Source organism: Poecile atricapillus, chromosome 1 (assembly GCF_030490865.1).
Source record: "Poecile atricapillus isolate bPoeAtr1 chromosome 1, bPoeAtr1.hap1, whole genome shotgun sequence".
In the NCBI taxonomy this organism is placed as follows: domain Eukaryota; kingdom Metazoa; phylum Chordata; class Aves; order Passeriformes; family Paridae; genus Poecile; species Poecile atricapillus.
The window spans coordinates 141,856,124-141,870,005 of NC_081249.1; the positions used below are offsets into that span (position 1 = coordinate 141,856,124).

Consider the following 13,882-nt stretch of genomic DNA (forward strand, 5'->3'; position numbering starts at 1 on the left):
GTGATCTACGCATAAATAAACAGGGGAAAGTCACTGAAGGATCTTGAGATATACCGGATTTAGTCTAAGAAGGTACAACATAACCATAGGAAGAGCTTTTTTTTTTTTTTTTCAATTCTGCTTTTCTTATGTGTTGACAAATTTGTATTAAGGGTCACCTCTCTAGTGTATGGGTTTATTGTATAGCAAACAGTATTCTCTGTGCCCCTGGAGAGCATCACTTCCCTCCTGGTTTGTCTGTGTGACATCTGAAAATTGAAGAGCTAAGGGATGTTGCTTGGATTTTTGCACTGAGTTGGTACAAAGCTGGGAACAAAGCCTTCTCTTCTACGACAGCTTTCAATCCCTAGATTTTTCTCTGAAACATCATTTTCAAGCAATAGGTCTTTCCTGATTAGCTTAGTTCAGAACCCCTTTATCCAATAGGCTTACAGAGGTATAGGACTTTATATACTGCTTTGCTACCTCATAGTTGTGATATCAGTGGCTACAGAGAAGCAGTAACTTTTCTGTGGTTAATTCAAATATTGTCTTCCATATCTACATTCATACGAAGATTTTGTGCTGCATTTATTGATTTAGAAAGGTGAAAAGTTATGACTAGAGACATTGAGAAGTGCCAGACTGGACATGTTCTGGTTTTTGATTTCTTTCTGATAATGCCTAGTACTATGTGTATTAGACCAATGGATCTAAAATCTTTATTTATTAGGCTGTGTTTAAAGATGATATTACTTAGTTGTTCCTTCCTAATGTTAACTAGAAGGTGTAATTCTTATAAGCAGTATTTTGAGGCAGATAGCCCATGGGTTATCTGTTTTAAAAAAATAGTTGGGATTTTTATATATGTGCAGTAAATAAAAGTGGGGAAGATACCCCTGCATACATCCAATTGTGTTCAAGCCTTGTCAAGCTTTGACAGGATTACAAAAGTCACCACCACTAAATATTTGTCTATGAATTTAGTAAATGTTCCCTCTTAACAGTTTCAATTTGCCTTTGCTAAACTCCTGTCTTACTCCTGTGAACATAGGAAACTCCAGCTGCTTTGTGAATTGTGGGGAAGGAGATTCTGTGTGAAGTGAATGTTGCATAGCAGGAAGAACAGATAAGCATATGTATTTGAAGAGGCCCATAAACAATTTGACAGGAAAATTGTACCTGTATATGTTTCTTGTCTTTTTATAAGCTTCACTGTTTAGAATTAATTAGAATAACAAATTTGTTCACTTCAGTGCAAAGTTTTCATCTCCTTTTTCAAGAAAAATAATTTCCTAACTTTTCAAAAGAAATTTGATATCATTTACTGCTATAATTTGTCTTTACTATCAGAAAAATGTATGTTAAGCTGCTGTTTCATTTTTCTCTTTCTAAGAATACTTAGGCAGAGAAAGCCTTGTCCTGTAAGCCAGAAGGCTGGGTAACTTGCTTTCTCATCTGCTGGCAGAGAGTTGGGAGTCCTGGGGATTCTTCAGTCAGACAAAAGTTCATAATTCATTATTTTTGAGCTTTCACAGAATTAATTGAAGCAGATGCTACAGGACTTCATTCACAAGCCAGAGAAGTAGATCAAGAATGTATTGATGTACCTCAAAAATTTTTCCCCAGAAATATTTTGAGGAGGGAGTGGAATAAAAAAGCTTAGAGTAGGATCTATTTTTGGAACTAAATTTACTTACATAATTTGTAAAAATTAATCTGCGTCTAGATCTAATTCATCTGCTCTCACATAAATGCATAACAGGGAGCAGCACGAAACCTTGGTATTTCCAAGGTAAAGGCAGTTTTTTCCCCTCCTCCCCATTTTCTCTGGGAACTTCTACAAAAGTTTATATAAATAAAAATTGTTTTCAGTTAATTTAATCTGAATTGTAGACAGCCCAAAAACTTCATGTATTTTGATGGTAATTTCAATATTCTTAGTGTGTCAGATTTGTGTACCCACAGTGCATAACAGTCAAAGAGATTGGCAGAGGAAGAAACTGCAGTTTTGGCAACTAGGTAAGGGGCTTTTTGTACCCAGTGAGGCATGGGGAGACAGTTTGGATTTCAGCAGAGGCAGAAAACATTCTGACCACATGCTTATACGATCAACAATAAAGCAACAAAATATTGACAAGCAGTTACTGTATTTTGATGCATGTAACCTAGGGGTTATCAGTTTAAAAACAAAACTGCAATTCAGCAGCGCTGTAAGAATCTGGATATGCACAGATAATACAAGGGGAAGTTTATTCTAGGACCTGTCTCCTTCAGAGCTTCACAGTGTCTGATTTCCCCATAGCCTACATCCTTTCCCATAGCTTGCTCTCACCATGCCAGTAGTCCCTCAGCTTCAGATTTGAGTATGCTGTCTGAGTACAGAATGTATAAAATGAAAGATGGTAATATCTTCAGCTTTCTGAGTTAATTGCTCATTAGAACTAGTCTTTCTTAGGAAAGAGAATATGATACAGGATTTTTGGTTTTGTGGTGAATTTTGGGGATTTTTTGCTGTAGGATGTGATGTAATTCTGTAAACTTAAAAGCAAAAGGTTTTCAACATTTATACTCTGCAGTCTCTCAGGACCACATATAATGACACATTCTGCAGCATCATCTAGGGCTTCAGAATTGTAAAAATTGAGATCTAATGTGTAGTATGTAGAAGTTTCTTAATGTTCATACTGTCAGATGAGCAGCACATTTAAATGTGTAGCTACAGTCTATGGAGCTTGGCATTTCAGACATTGTTTCTGTTATCCTTTGAATAGAAACAGTCAAAGAATGGATCTGGAAGCCAGCAGGAATTTGACATCTGAGCAAAAAAATAAGTGTGTTTAACTCCCTTATTTTTCTTTTTTTTTTGTGAGAAATGGTTAGGATTACTTTTGGGTTTTTTCTAATTTTAAAGAAACACTTCCTCACTTAATTCTTATTTCTGTGCAGTAGTGAAATACCAGCTTTTTCCACTCTTTCTGATATTTTCCCAAGTGAAGTCTGTAAATCTTTTAATTTCACTAGATTGAAGCCTTCAGCTAAATAACCCGTTTGTACAGTGTTTTGTCACTGAAGTTGCCATCATTACTTCAAAAGTATGGTACCCAGAGGCACTGAGTCTTGGTTGACATATCTTCAGGTATTTATTCACCATTCTAGTATTGATTCTTCCCTTCTGACAAATAGTGCCTATAACATTGCAGTTTTGTCTTAATGGAACAAGAAGATAGGACTTTGATTTTGAGGAGCAGAGAGATGGGGGATAGGGAGGGCATAGGATCAAATCATAATGGCATAGTGATTTTCTTCAGTAAACTAATCAATCTCAGTAACATTTTTAAAACCCCTTTTCTAGACTATGTGTTGTCAGCATTGTCTTTTATCGAACTTACAGTGAGCATGGCAGCTGGGGCATTTTATTGGCTGCTTGAAAAAGCTAAAGATGAGTGAAAGACCAAAAGGAATGAGTTCTGGTCTTCCTGGATAGGGCCAGAATTTACAGTGTTGGTCTATAGATTCATGTCATCTAGGAATCACACCCTATAATCTGTTGTTTTAATCGTATAAATCTGAAAAGTTTTTCTCTGAAGTCTCATTTTAGTCAAATGCATGAAATGGGCTCTAGGATCAGTTTAGCATTTGAGTATGATGAATATGATGGGCTTTACTCAGCGTGGCATTTTTCAAGTGGGAAACCTGTAATATGTGTCTAAAGGCAGATAGAACAACTTAATTTACTGAAAGCTGAAAATTGACCTGTGCTCCCTAATGCCTACTTGCATGTTCTTAACAATTGTGCTTAGCAGATAGCTAACACCTTTTTCTTTAAAGAGAAAGCTTTCTTGCATTTATCACATAGTAAGAGCATGCATGTAGTAGTTACTGTTGAATATCTGATGTGTGAGAAATTCATGTCCTCTCTTACTTTGCAGTGTATGCATATCTCTTTGTATTACAAGGCCTGGCTCCTTTTAATTAACCTCACTGCTGGCAAAAGATAAGAAATGTTCTCTTTTAAGATTTTTTTTTCAGAGATTGGAAATGTTATTTATGAAAAAAACTATTGACATACTGTAACTGTTCAAGCTTAAATAAAGCTGTATATACTGGCCAGTCAGAATAACTGCAAGTACATATTGCAGTCATTGACAGAGGACAAAGATGTGATCACAGCTGCTCCAGTATGCAGTCCTTGATGCTCTGAGAGGTTATTTTGTGGCTACATCGACCGTATATAAGGGTTTCTGGTCTCATGTTAGACTCCAATTAACTGTTCCTCCTGGAGTTCTCCAACACACCCAGCTGCCTCTGCAGCACTCATTCCCCACAATCAAATATTTCTGCATTTCACAGTGTATGCAGTTTTATCCAGATTATCTCCCCATTAGTTTGAGTACTGGAGACTTAACAAAAAGCTTATATTTCATGTAAGCTTTAAATGCATATAAATGCATCGCACAGTTCCTTGATCAATGTGCTATGTCTGTTTTAACGGTGAAACTGCTGAGGTGTTCTGATCAGTGTTCTCAAAGATTGTAAAATGGTTTTTGATAAATCACTAGTTTTTTTCCCTTTGTTGGTCATTTATAGACTCTGTATATCTGGATTTTTAGACAAAGTATTGTTTCCAGAAGGATGTATGTTTTGCTTCTATAAAAGGAATTGTTTTTGGTGTTCTGTTAAGGAATTTTTGAATAATCAAATCTTCCTAGCTTTGATTTTTTTGGCAGGTTTGGAGAAAATTGTAGTTGGCATTTTTTGCTGTAGAAGTTGAGAGTGTCAATAGTAGAGCACAAGGTGAAGAGAGTGAAATCAGCTATTAAAAATGTTTATGGTGAAGGAACCTCTTGACTTCACACCTTAGTATTGCTGATTTGGAAAGTGCTTGTCTGAACTTCAAGGCCTTGGTCTGCCGTTTTGGGAGACAAGGAGTTAGTTGGGGGTGGAAAGACTGGAGTTTGTATTCTTTCTGCTCTGTTACCCATTGCTATCTTCATGGATCTGACACTCTGTTTATCTGACAGTGCACTCAGTACTGCTTCGCCAGGGAAAATTGCACAAAACAAGCCTAGTGCATCAGCATTTTCATTGTGTATTAAGCTGAGCCTCCCTTCACATGGTCACATCCCCTTTTTAATCTGGGATTCCATGTCCCTTTCCCAGTCCAGCCTGTTTCTGTGGTGTCTATTGCTGGTCTCCCTGAGCTTCTGTTTCTGTGGTTTGAGTGTTTTTTGCGTGGCTGAGTGTTAAGACCTGCAGGACTTTTGGAAGTGGCGTTGTTTGGGGGTTAGGCAGTACATTGATTTAGTGTTAGTAGTTTGTCATAGACTGAGGTGATGGCCGCGTTCAAGTTGGATTTCCTCCCAGAGATGATGGTGGACCATTGCTCCTTGAATGCAAGCCCGGTGTAAGTATTTTCTTTTCATGTCTAAGTTATAACTAAAATGATAGTTGGAATTGCTGTCTCAAGCCTCTGCTGTGTGTTGGGACAGAGAGAGACAGGAAGGAGAGATAGGAGAGTCTGCAGTTTGTTTTCTTGAAGAAATCCTAGTTGTCATGGAATGTTGATGTTGGTTTCTAGATGGGGAGGGAAATGGTCTGATAATTGTGGCAATAAGGACTAAGGAGGAATAAAGCTGTTTGATGATACTGTTTATAATATGCTACAGGTGTGATATTATAAAATGGATTATTGAAATCACTTGTGGGAAGAACTGTTTCTGTTCTTCTGTATTAGTGACTCCAGACTGAACCTTTTGGTTAGGAGTAAACTATTCTTTGAATATGGTTGAGGTCATGTTAAGAGTTGCCCCGTTAATAGGAGCCATGTTGTGCTCTTGGAGCTACCCATGGAAGGCAGGGCTCAAAATTATTGGAGAGGGTAAACAATTTTCAATTGTTCTTAACTGAAATGAAAAGAGGTAGTTGACATCTTTGTAAAAGGTGTTGTTTCACTTGGCTATTTGGAGAGGTGCTGACCCTTACTGAGTGGAAAGGTGGAGAAGAGTGAAAGGATTTATGATGATTCCCTTCCTTTCCCTTCTAGTAAGAAGCTTTGTTATTTTTGAGGTCTGTTCCTACAGCTATGATATTATGAGCTTTCCCTAACATCAGTTTTTCCTTAGGCTCTGAACAGCAGTGTATTGATGGGGAAAAGTACTAAAGAGTACTGGGCTTGGAATTTTTTTTTATTTTTTTTTTTTAAATTCTTTTCGGGGGGAATGCAATTTCAGATGGACAATGAGAGGAATACTGTTTGCTGTCATGTACAGTTAATAAGCCGTTCGAACTATCTTCAAAGGAACAAAGCAGAGACAAAGAGAACTGACTACTCTGGAAGAAGACCACCTGTATTCTTCAACAAAGAGTTTGGGGGTGGGGGGAATCATTGTATAGTTGCCGTTCCACTCTCCATGTCCTTTCTAGATTATGCAGGGATTGGTCAGCAATTTTAACCAACTAATCACTATAGCTACAATAGGATGTCATTACAGTCAGACTTCTGCAGGCAGAGAGGTGCTCTGGTGTACCAGGCTGGGAGTACTGATAACAGACATCACAGTGCACCTAACAAATAACAAGGAGTCAATACAGGGAGCAGTGTAGGACTTGTCAGCTGGCTGGGTGGAGCATAACACAACTTTTATTAATAGGGCGTAAATTGCTCATATGGCTAGACAGAATGCCTTGAAACCCATTGAGGATTCCCATACTCAAAACTTTGGTGTTGTAGTCTAAGAAGTGATTTTTTTCTGTGTTAGAATCCTGACATTGAACCTGATTCAGTCTATAACTGACTGAATTGTCCAATCCCAGCCTTTTCATGTACAATCTAAGCCTGTTCTTTTGCCAATTATTGTTGAAAGCTCCCTAGTTTTCACAAAGAAGTATTGACTTGTAAACTTTTGAAGAAACTTAGCAGTGGATCATTTGATTCTTTTTATATGTTTTAAGATAGCTCTTCACCTTGGGAAACAGTTAAAATTAGTCTCATTTAAAAACGTTGTAATAACATTCTCATTTTCAGTGATGACTGATAACTTCAGTAGTTTGTAGGTAGACTGAGCTTAGGTTCGTTATGGTTCTGGTTTCTTCTGTAAAATTTTACATGGTTGCACTAGTGATATTTTTCAGTTATCTCAGCAGATTTATATCCTGAATCCCAGCTGTTGATGTCATTATGGGAACAGAGTTTTAAACAGCTGTGTAGAGTGTGTTTGGTTCCCAAGTACACAGCTTGCCAATGAATGTGAATGTACTCTGATATGCATACTGAGAATGTGCAAGAGTTTCTCTTTTTATGTATATTTTCATATATATATGTATATTTTTATATATTTTCATCATACACATTTATATATGTTTAGAAAATTATTAGTTCTTTAATTTTGCTGTAAGCATGCTTTTGTCTAGAATCTGTAGGAAGATATAAACCAGAAATTCCTTCTTGTTTTTTGTAGCTCAAAGAAAATGAATGGCACACTGGATCACCCAGACCAACCTGATCTAGATGCTATCAAAATGTTTGTGGGTCAAGTCCCACGAAGCTGGTGTGAGAAGGATCTAAGAGAACTTTTTGAACAGTATGGTGCTGTCTATGAAATCAATGTCTTGCGGGACAGGAGCCAAAACCCTCCTCAAAGCAAAGGTGAGAACTTCAGTACTTCTCTGTGAGACTTGGGGTTTCAGCCACTTTCACATAGTTGCAGTTTTAGCTGTGTGCTTATTCAAGCAGCCCTGTAGGAGCTCTGTGTGACCAGGTGTGCATGCAAGCCCAGACTTTGTCTAACTATACTTGGACTGTGATCCACTCATTAGCTGAGCTCAGAAAAATCATAATTTCTTTTAGAGCTCAACAGTGATGGAGATGCTTGAGGAGTATGGATTATAACTGCAAAGTAGCACATCCAGTAATACTGTGTTGCTCCTGAGTATCACTGTGATTCTGTGATATTATCAAAATGTTGCTGAATGGGATGCAGTTTCAGATAAATGTGAAACTGGGGCTTTAGTCATTCGTGTTAATTAAATACTTATAAACATTAAATCCTTACTAAATTTTGTGCCTGGATTTGCAGTTCAGTTATATGTAATATTTCCTGTGAAGCAAGGTCGGGTTTTGGTACTAGGAAATAATTGAGTTTGAAAATTAAGTAGCCAACAGATGTGTCTAAGTGTTTTAATGGTGTAGTAGTGATGTTGGGTCAGTTCTGAACATATTCTATTTTATTACACTTGGAAATCTTTTTTTAAACTGTCACAAACAGTAGCACCTACCTGTTTCAGTGCCTAACCTCTTCTACCTATCATACATTTCGCATTGGAAAGATGGAAGTGAGGCTTGTAATTTCTGAACAGGGCTCCAAGATTTAGTGTTCTTTCCTGGGTAACATTTTGTTTCAATTGCAGGGTGCTGTTTTGTTACATTTTATACCCGTAAAGCTGCACTAGAAGCACAGAATGCTCTTCACAACATGAAGATCCTCCCAGGGGTAAGAGCAGAGCCCCGCTTTCTTCACAGCTCTGTGTTGTTCCTCTGAGCTCCAGCACCACTGAAGCATAAACACATTATGTTGACCTAAAATAATGTTGTAAAAAACTATTCAAAAGATCAGTGTTATGAGATCTATATAATAACAGGTCTTATGGGAATTTTGGAGTATTTAAAAGAATGATATGGCAGTGAAGGGGGTGGGCATGGCTTTTATAATACTGAGGAAGAATGATGGCATATAATAAGGAAAGCCTTTCTGCTTGGAATTTTTGTAGTGATACATATGCACCTCTCTAGAAGCAATTTAGGCTATAATTTCTTTCACAATTCTTATGGGATGTATTTCATGTAGTGTGAAGTGACTGTATCTGGGATTAAATAATCTTTTTACATTTTAGATGCACCATCCTATCCAGATGAAACCAGCTGATAGTGAAAAGAGTAATGGTAAGCATTGCTAAAGTCCCAGTTTGGTGTCTTCATTTGTGCTAGTCAGGAAGCTTGAGGATTTCCCTTTTGCTTAACAGCATCCCTTTTGATGACGTCTTGAATTGGTGGTCTGGTTTTTTAAAAGAAAAAAAGTGAAATCAGAAAGGTGTGTTTTCAATAATAGGTAGTGTGAGTGATGTCTCTCAAATTCCATGACTCAGAGTATCTCTCCCCCACTGCTGCTTGTGGTAGAACCATGTTGTCAGTTAGGGAAACATCCAGTGAGTTCTTCTTTGTGCTAAGGTGGTTTAAATCTTTGTTGGGAACGTGGACAGTGAGATTGAGTTCATCCTCAGCAAGCTTATGGGTCAAGCTGAGTGCTGCAGTTGATACCCTGGAGGGAGAAGAAGCCATCCAGAGGAGCCTTAATGGGCTGGAGAGGTGGGCCTGTGCCAACCTCATGAAGTTCAGCAAGGCCGAGGTCCTGCAAACATAGATACAGGCTGAGGGATGAGTGGATTGAGAGCAGCCCTGAGAAAGACTTGGTGGCTGAAAAAATTAATATAAACAGGCAGTGTGCACTTGCAGCCCAGAAAGCCAGTCATATCCTGGGCTGCATCTCAAGGAGAAAATAACAGGTTGGGGCGGGGGGTGATTCTCCCTCTCTGCTGTCACAAGACCCTGTCTGTTGTACTGCATTCAGCTCTGGAACCACCAGCATAAGGCATTGACCTGCTCAAGCATGTTCAGGAAAGAGCCATTTTGATAATCAGAGGGATGGTCACCTCCCCCATGAGGACAGTCTGAGAGAGTTGGGGTTGTTCCTCCCGGAGAAGAGAAGGCTCCAGGGAGACCTTCTAGCAACCCTCCAGTACCTGAAGGGTACTGCAAGGAGGATGTGGAGGGATTGTTTATCCTAGTGATAGCACAAGAGATAACAGTATTAAACTGAACAGGGTTTAAATTAGATTTTATGAAAAAATTCTTTACTGTAAGGATGGTAAGACACTGGAACACGTTACCCAGAGGAACTGTGGGTTCCCCATCCTTGGAAGTGTTGAAGACCTGTCTGGATAGAATTAACAGCAGTTCAGTAGAGAAGAAAAACTGAATATTTCTGCACATTGGCCATTTCAGATGGATTAAGAATTTAGCATCTACCACTGGGTAAACAATCATTTATCCATACATTTCCTTGTGAGTTTATGTGCATACATACATGCATGTTCAAATATGTATCTGTATTGCTGCAACCTAAGCAAAGAAAGTGTTTAGCATCCTGTAGTTTCAACCTTTCTAGGCTCAGCCAAATTTTATTTTCTTCATTTGCAGTAGTTGTGTTGCATCATGAAGAAGATAGTCCTGGTTTGAGAAAGCTTACCTCTTAATATAATTAAAAACAGTAGATGGAATACATAGTATGAGTAATTCTATCTCCAGATTCCTCCATGGGTATACAGGACATGTTCCTGTGTAAATATATCTAGAAAGGAGTCATTCTTTTGAAATATTTTTGGGAGGAGAACAAAATAGGTTCTCTAAACTAAAACTGACCTTGCATTACATACAAACACACATACAAATATCCTGGGAAAATAATGGAAAGTGAAAGAGGTATTCAGGGGTATTATAGGATGGTAATTCTGAGGCTGTTATTTAACTCTGAGTGTTAATAAAAAGTAAAGGTGACAATAAATAAGAAAGCATTATTTATGAAAGTATTTGAACTTGCACCCAAGACAAGGGATTCTGGATCTCTTGAACTAAAATGGACTGCTTAAAGGATTTGAAAGCATCTTTCTGCTCTAAGAACAGAAAATTAATTAGGTACAACATTAAGATTTTATGTTGTTAAAATCATGTCTGCTGGAGTAGTTTGGAGTCTTCCTTTATAGCATCATAGAAGGCTCATCAAGTTGATTTCCCCTCACTAGAGCACTGAATAGAAGACTTTATTGAAGCTTCAAAATGTGCTAGAGCCTTCATCATACTTACTATATTTTATATTGTGATGAATGTTGTGTGTCTAAACTGTTTTATATTTTGAACTGATATTTTGAATAATTCACTTCATCTTTTAAAAGAAAGTGTTTCAGGGGTGATTAGCATCCTTAAATAAATAAATCAAGAGTATAAAATTCTGCTCTGAATTCGAATTTACCCCACTCACTCAAGTGACCTTTAGCTGACGTTAGTAACAACTGACTGGAAAGTTAAGAGAAATGTCTTTTTGAACCATTTATTTTAAAACAGTCTGCACACTTCAAACTCTAATATATCTAATAGCATCAGTATTTAGAGCCAAGAAATGGTACCACATGGTCTGTGGTTTGATTTGAGGTGTTATTTTTGTGCTTTTGGTGCAGACCAGAATGGGTGTATCACTAACAGAAGTATAAGTGTTCTGTTTTAGCAACTGTTGTTGCTTCCACTGTTGAGAGAGGAGCATGAAGAAATGGGCATATCTAAATTTAGGTGATTGGCATGAGGCTAAAAAGAAGCTTTCTGCAGTTCAGTTGCTTGTTTATATGCAGTTAGGTATATGTTGGTAGTCTAAAGATAGAATAAGCAGAGGACAGGCAATGAAAATAGTCCAAGCCTTCCAGCCTTCTCTCACCTAGAACTGAAGACATACAGGGACGTGCTGAATCTGACATACTTTTTTTCCTTTGTTCTTTTACGTTCCTGTTCACAGACTTCACAAGCTAAAAATAGTCAGTAAATCATAAACATAAAATCATAAAACAGACATCTGTCAGGTTCATTGAAGTGCTTCATATACATCCTCTTAAATTGAAGGCAGTCCATTACTGGGAATCTGGTTTTGATAAGCCCATATCCTAAATACAAGGGAAATATCTACAGTTAATGGAGGAGTCGTAAAATCTAGTAAGTACATATATTCTGGTAATACTCTTTATCTTTTGATTCCTTAGCAGTAGAAGATAGGAAGTTGTTTATTGGAATGATATCCAAGAAGTGCAATGAAAACGATATTCGAGTGATGTTCTCCCCCTTTGGGCAGATTGAAGAATGCAGGATATTACGGGGCCCGGATGGCCTGAGCCGAGGTAAGCAAAGCAAAAAGCTTTTTTTCAGTTTGAGGATGCTGGATGCTGCCTTTTGCAACTCAACCTGGCATTTGAGCTTTTTCTGTGATTCCAAACCACACCCCCTAAGCATTTTCATTCCTGTATTTGTCCCAATAATTGTGGAGGTAGTGAACAACTTGATTCCTTTTTGTTCTTTCCCCAGGCTGTGCATTTGTGACTTTTACAACAAGAGCCATGGCACAAACAGCAATCAAAGCAATGCACCAAGCACAAACCATGGAGGTAAAACAAGTTAGTGGGTGTCAGGAGCAGATGAAATTTGTCAGGCAGTCACTATGGAGTTTGGGGGAAAGCAGAGGGAAGGACAAGTGCAGTTGTGTGTTTCTTCACAAAAACTGCTCCTGGACCTTTGTGTTTGTTTTGCTCTATTTTTAGAGTTTTTAGTTATTTTTAGAGATAGAAACTTCATCTGCAGAGAAAATACCAAAATACAAAATAGAATTAAAAGCAAACAAGATTTTGAGCCTTTGATGAAATATGCTGTTTGAATATATATCTGTGTCTGTATGTATGCATAGAGGAGGAGGGGAATGCTTCCAATGTCTGGGTCTTAATTCAGTATTTTTGTGACTGCTGGGGATAGCAAGTATGTAATTGTTTGAATTGCTGTTTGCAGGGTTGCTCTTCTCCCATTGTTGTAAAATTTGCAGACACGCAGAAGGACAAAGAGCAGAAACGAATTGCTCAGCAACTTCAGCAACAAATGCAACAGATCAGTGCTGCCTCAATATGGGGAAACCTGGCTGGTCTCAACACACTTGGACCCCAGTACTTAGCAGTGAGTTTCTGATTTGCGTTCTTTACATCTCTTCAGGGATTGAAGTGTCTGACTGTCTTGCAGTGTTTAATACATTCATTTTTAGAAGGCTCCTGGTAGAAAGGAGCTGGGTTCTTAATCCCCATTTTATGGATGAGAAGGCTGAAATTGTGTTCCATGCTCTCATCGAGTTGGAATACTTTTATGAGAGGATTTCAACCCCAGTCACAGTAGCTCTAATTACTGAAACCTTGGGTTTTTCTCCTGCATTCTGTAGAATGTGCTTCTTCTTTATATAGTACTGCCTCAAGGTTTACTATATAAATGCTCTTTTCATGTCTATCTGATGACATAGTTCTTGTATTCTTTTATCATTTTCCTTTATTTCTGTCATCCTCTTCCAGTGAAACCTGGAACAGTACTTGGTACTGTCCAGATAGAAAAGATGATCAGATTGGAAGCAGACTAAATAAACAAACCCAAACAACCAACCAAATAAAAGCAAACCCTGCAGAAAATAAAGAGAAGCTACTCTCTTTAGCAAAAATGCTGTAACAGAGGGTAGATTGCAGTTTTATTTCAGTTGATTTTGCTAGGTCCTTAAAGGATGAGCTTTTAAAAAACTGATGCACTGTGACTCAGGGTTGCCAGAGTAGCTCTGACAACTGTATTCATGCAATATAAAGTCTGAGGAAAAAGAAAATTTCATCTCATTTTTGGTATGGTGTATAGTTGAAATGGGGCTATTCTCTTACTACTTTTTTAGTTTTGATAGATTGGAATTTTTTAAATAAGAGCTAGTTAATGGAACAAGGAATTGGAAATCTCTAAAAACCTTCTGACCTGAAGCTTGAAATGTCTCTTATGTCTACCATGCATAAGGAAAGTAGAGGAGGTCCCCTCTCGTGGTGGCTCTTTGGTTTTGGTACGGCATTGCCATTTGTCCCATGCTGGCAGTGTCAGCTGTGTAGTCTGTTTTGAGGTAGCATATCCTTAGGGGTGGCAATCCTGCCTTAGGTGCTTTGAATAGGAATTCTTTCTCACTACTGATTTTGCTTGTTTTGTCTTGGTGTATTGGCTATAATGTTCCCTCAGCTTTGCTGGTATTGA

At 38.0% G+C, this 13,882-nt stretch overlaps 1 protein-coding gene across 16 annotated transcripts in view; it reads left to right on the forward strand.

Annotated features, from left to right (window-relative positions):
* The window catches only part of CELF1 (CUGBP Elav-like family member 1), a 63,063-nt gene that overhangs the window by 27,465 nt on the left and 21,716 nt on the right, over window positions 1-13,882 (forward strand). For 7 of the 16 annotated variants that reach the window (XM_058829083.1, XM_058829085.1, XM_058829080.1 and 4 more), the window contains 6 exons: window positions 7,440-7,627; window positions 8,389-8,471; window positions 8,872-8,920; window positions 11,839-11,973; window positions 12,158-12,237; window positions 12,632-12,793. In XM_058829083.1, the coding sequence (XP_058685066.1) occupies window positions 7,450-7,627; window positions 8,389-8,471; window positions 8,872-8,920; window positions 11,839-11,973; window positions 12,158-12,237; window positions 12,632-12,793 (687 nt within the window). In that variant the 5' untranslated portion in view covers window positions 7,440-7,449. Of the gene's footprint in view, window positions 1-5,296; window positions 5,387-7,439; window positions 7,628-8,388; window positions 8,472-8,871; window positions 8,921-11,838; window positions 11,974-12,157; window positions 12,238-12,631; window positions 12,794-13,882 lie in introns of all 16 variants that reach the window. The other 9 variants (XM_058829073.1, XM_058829074.1, XM_058829069.1 and 6 more) reach the window with 3 other exon arrangements.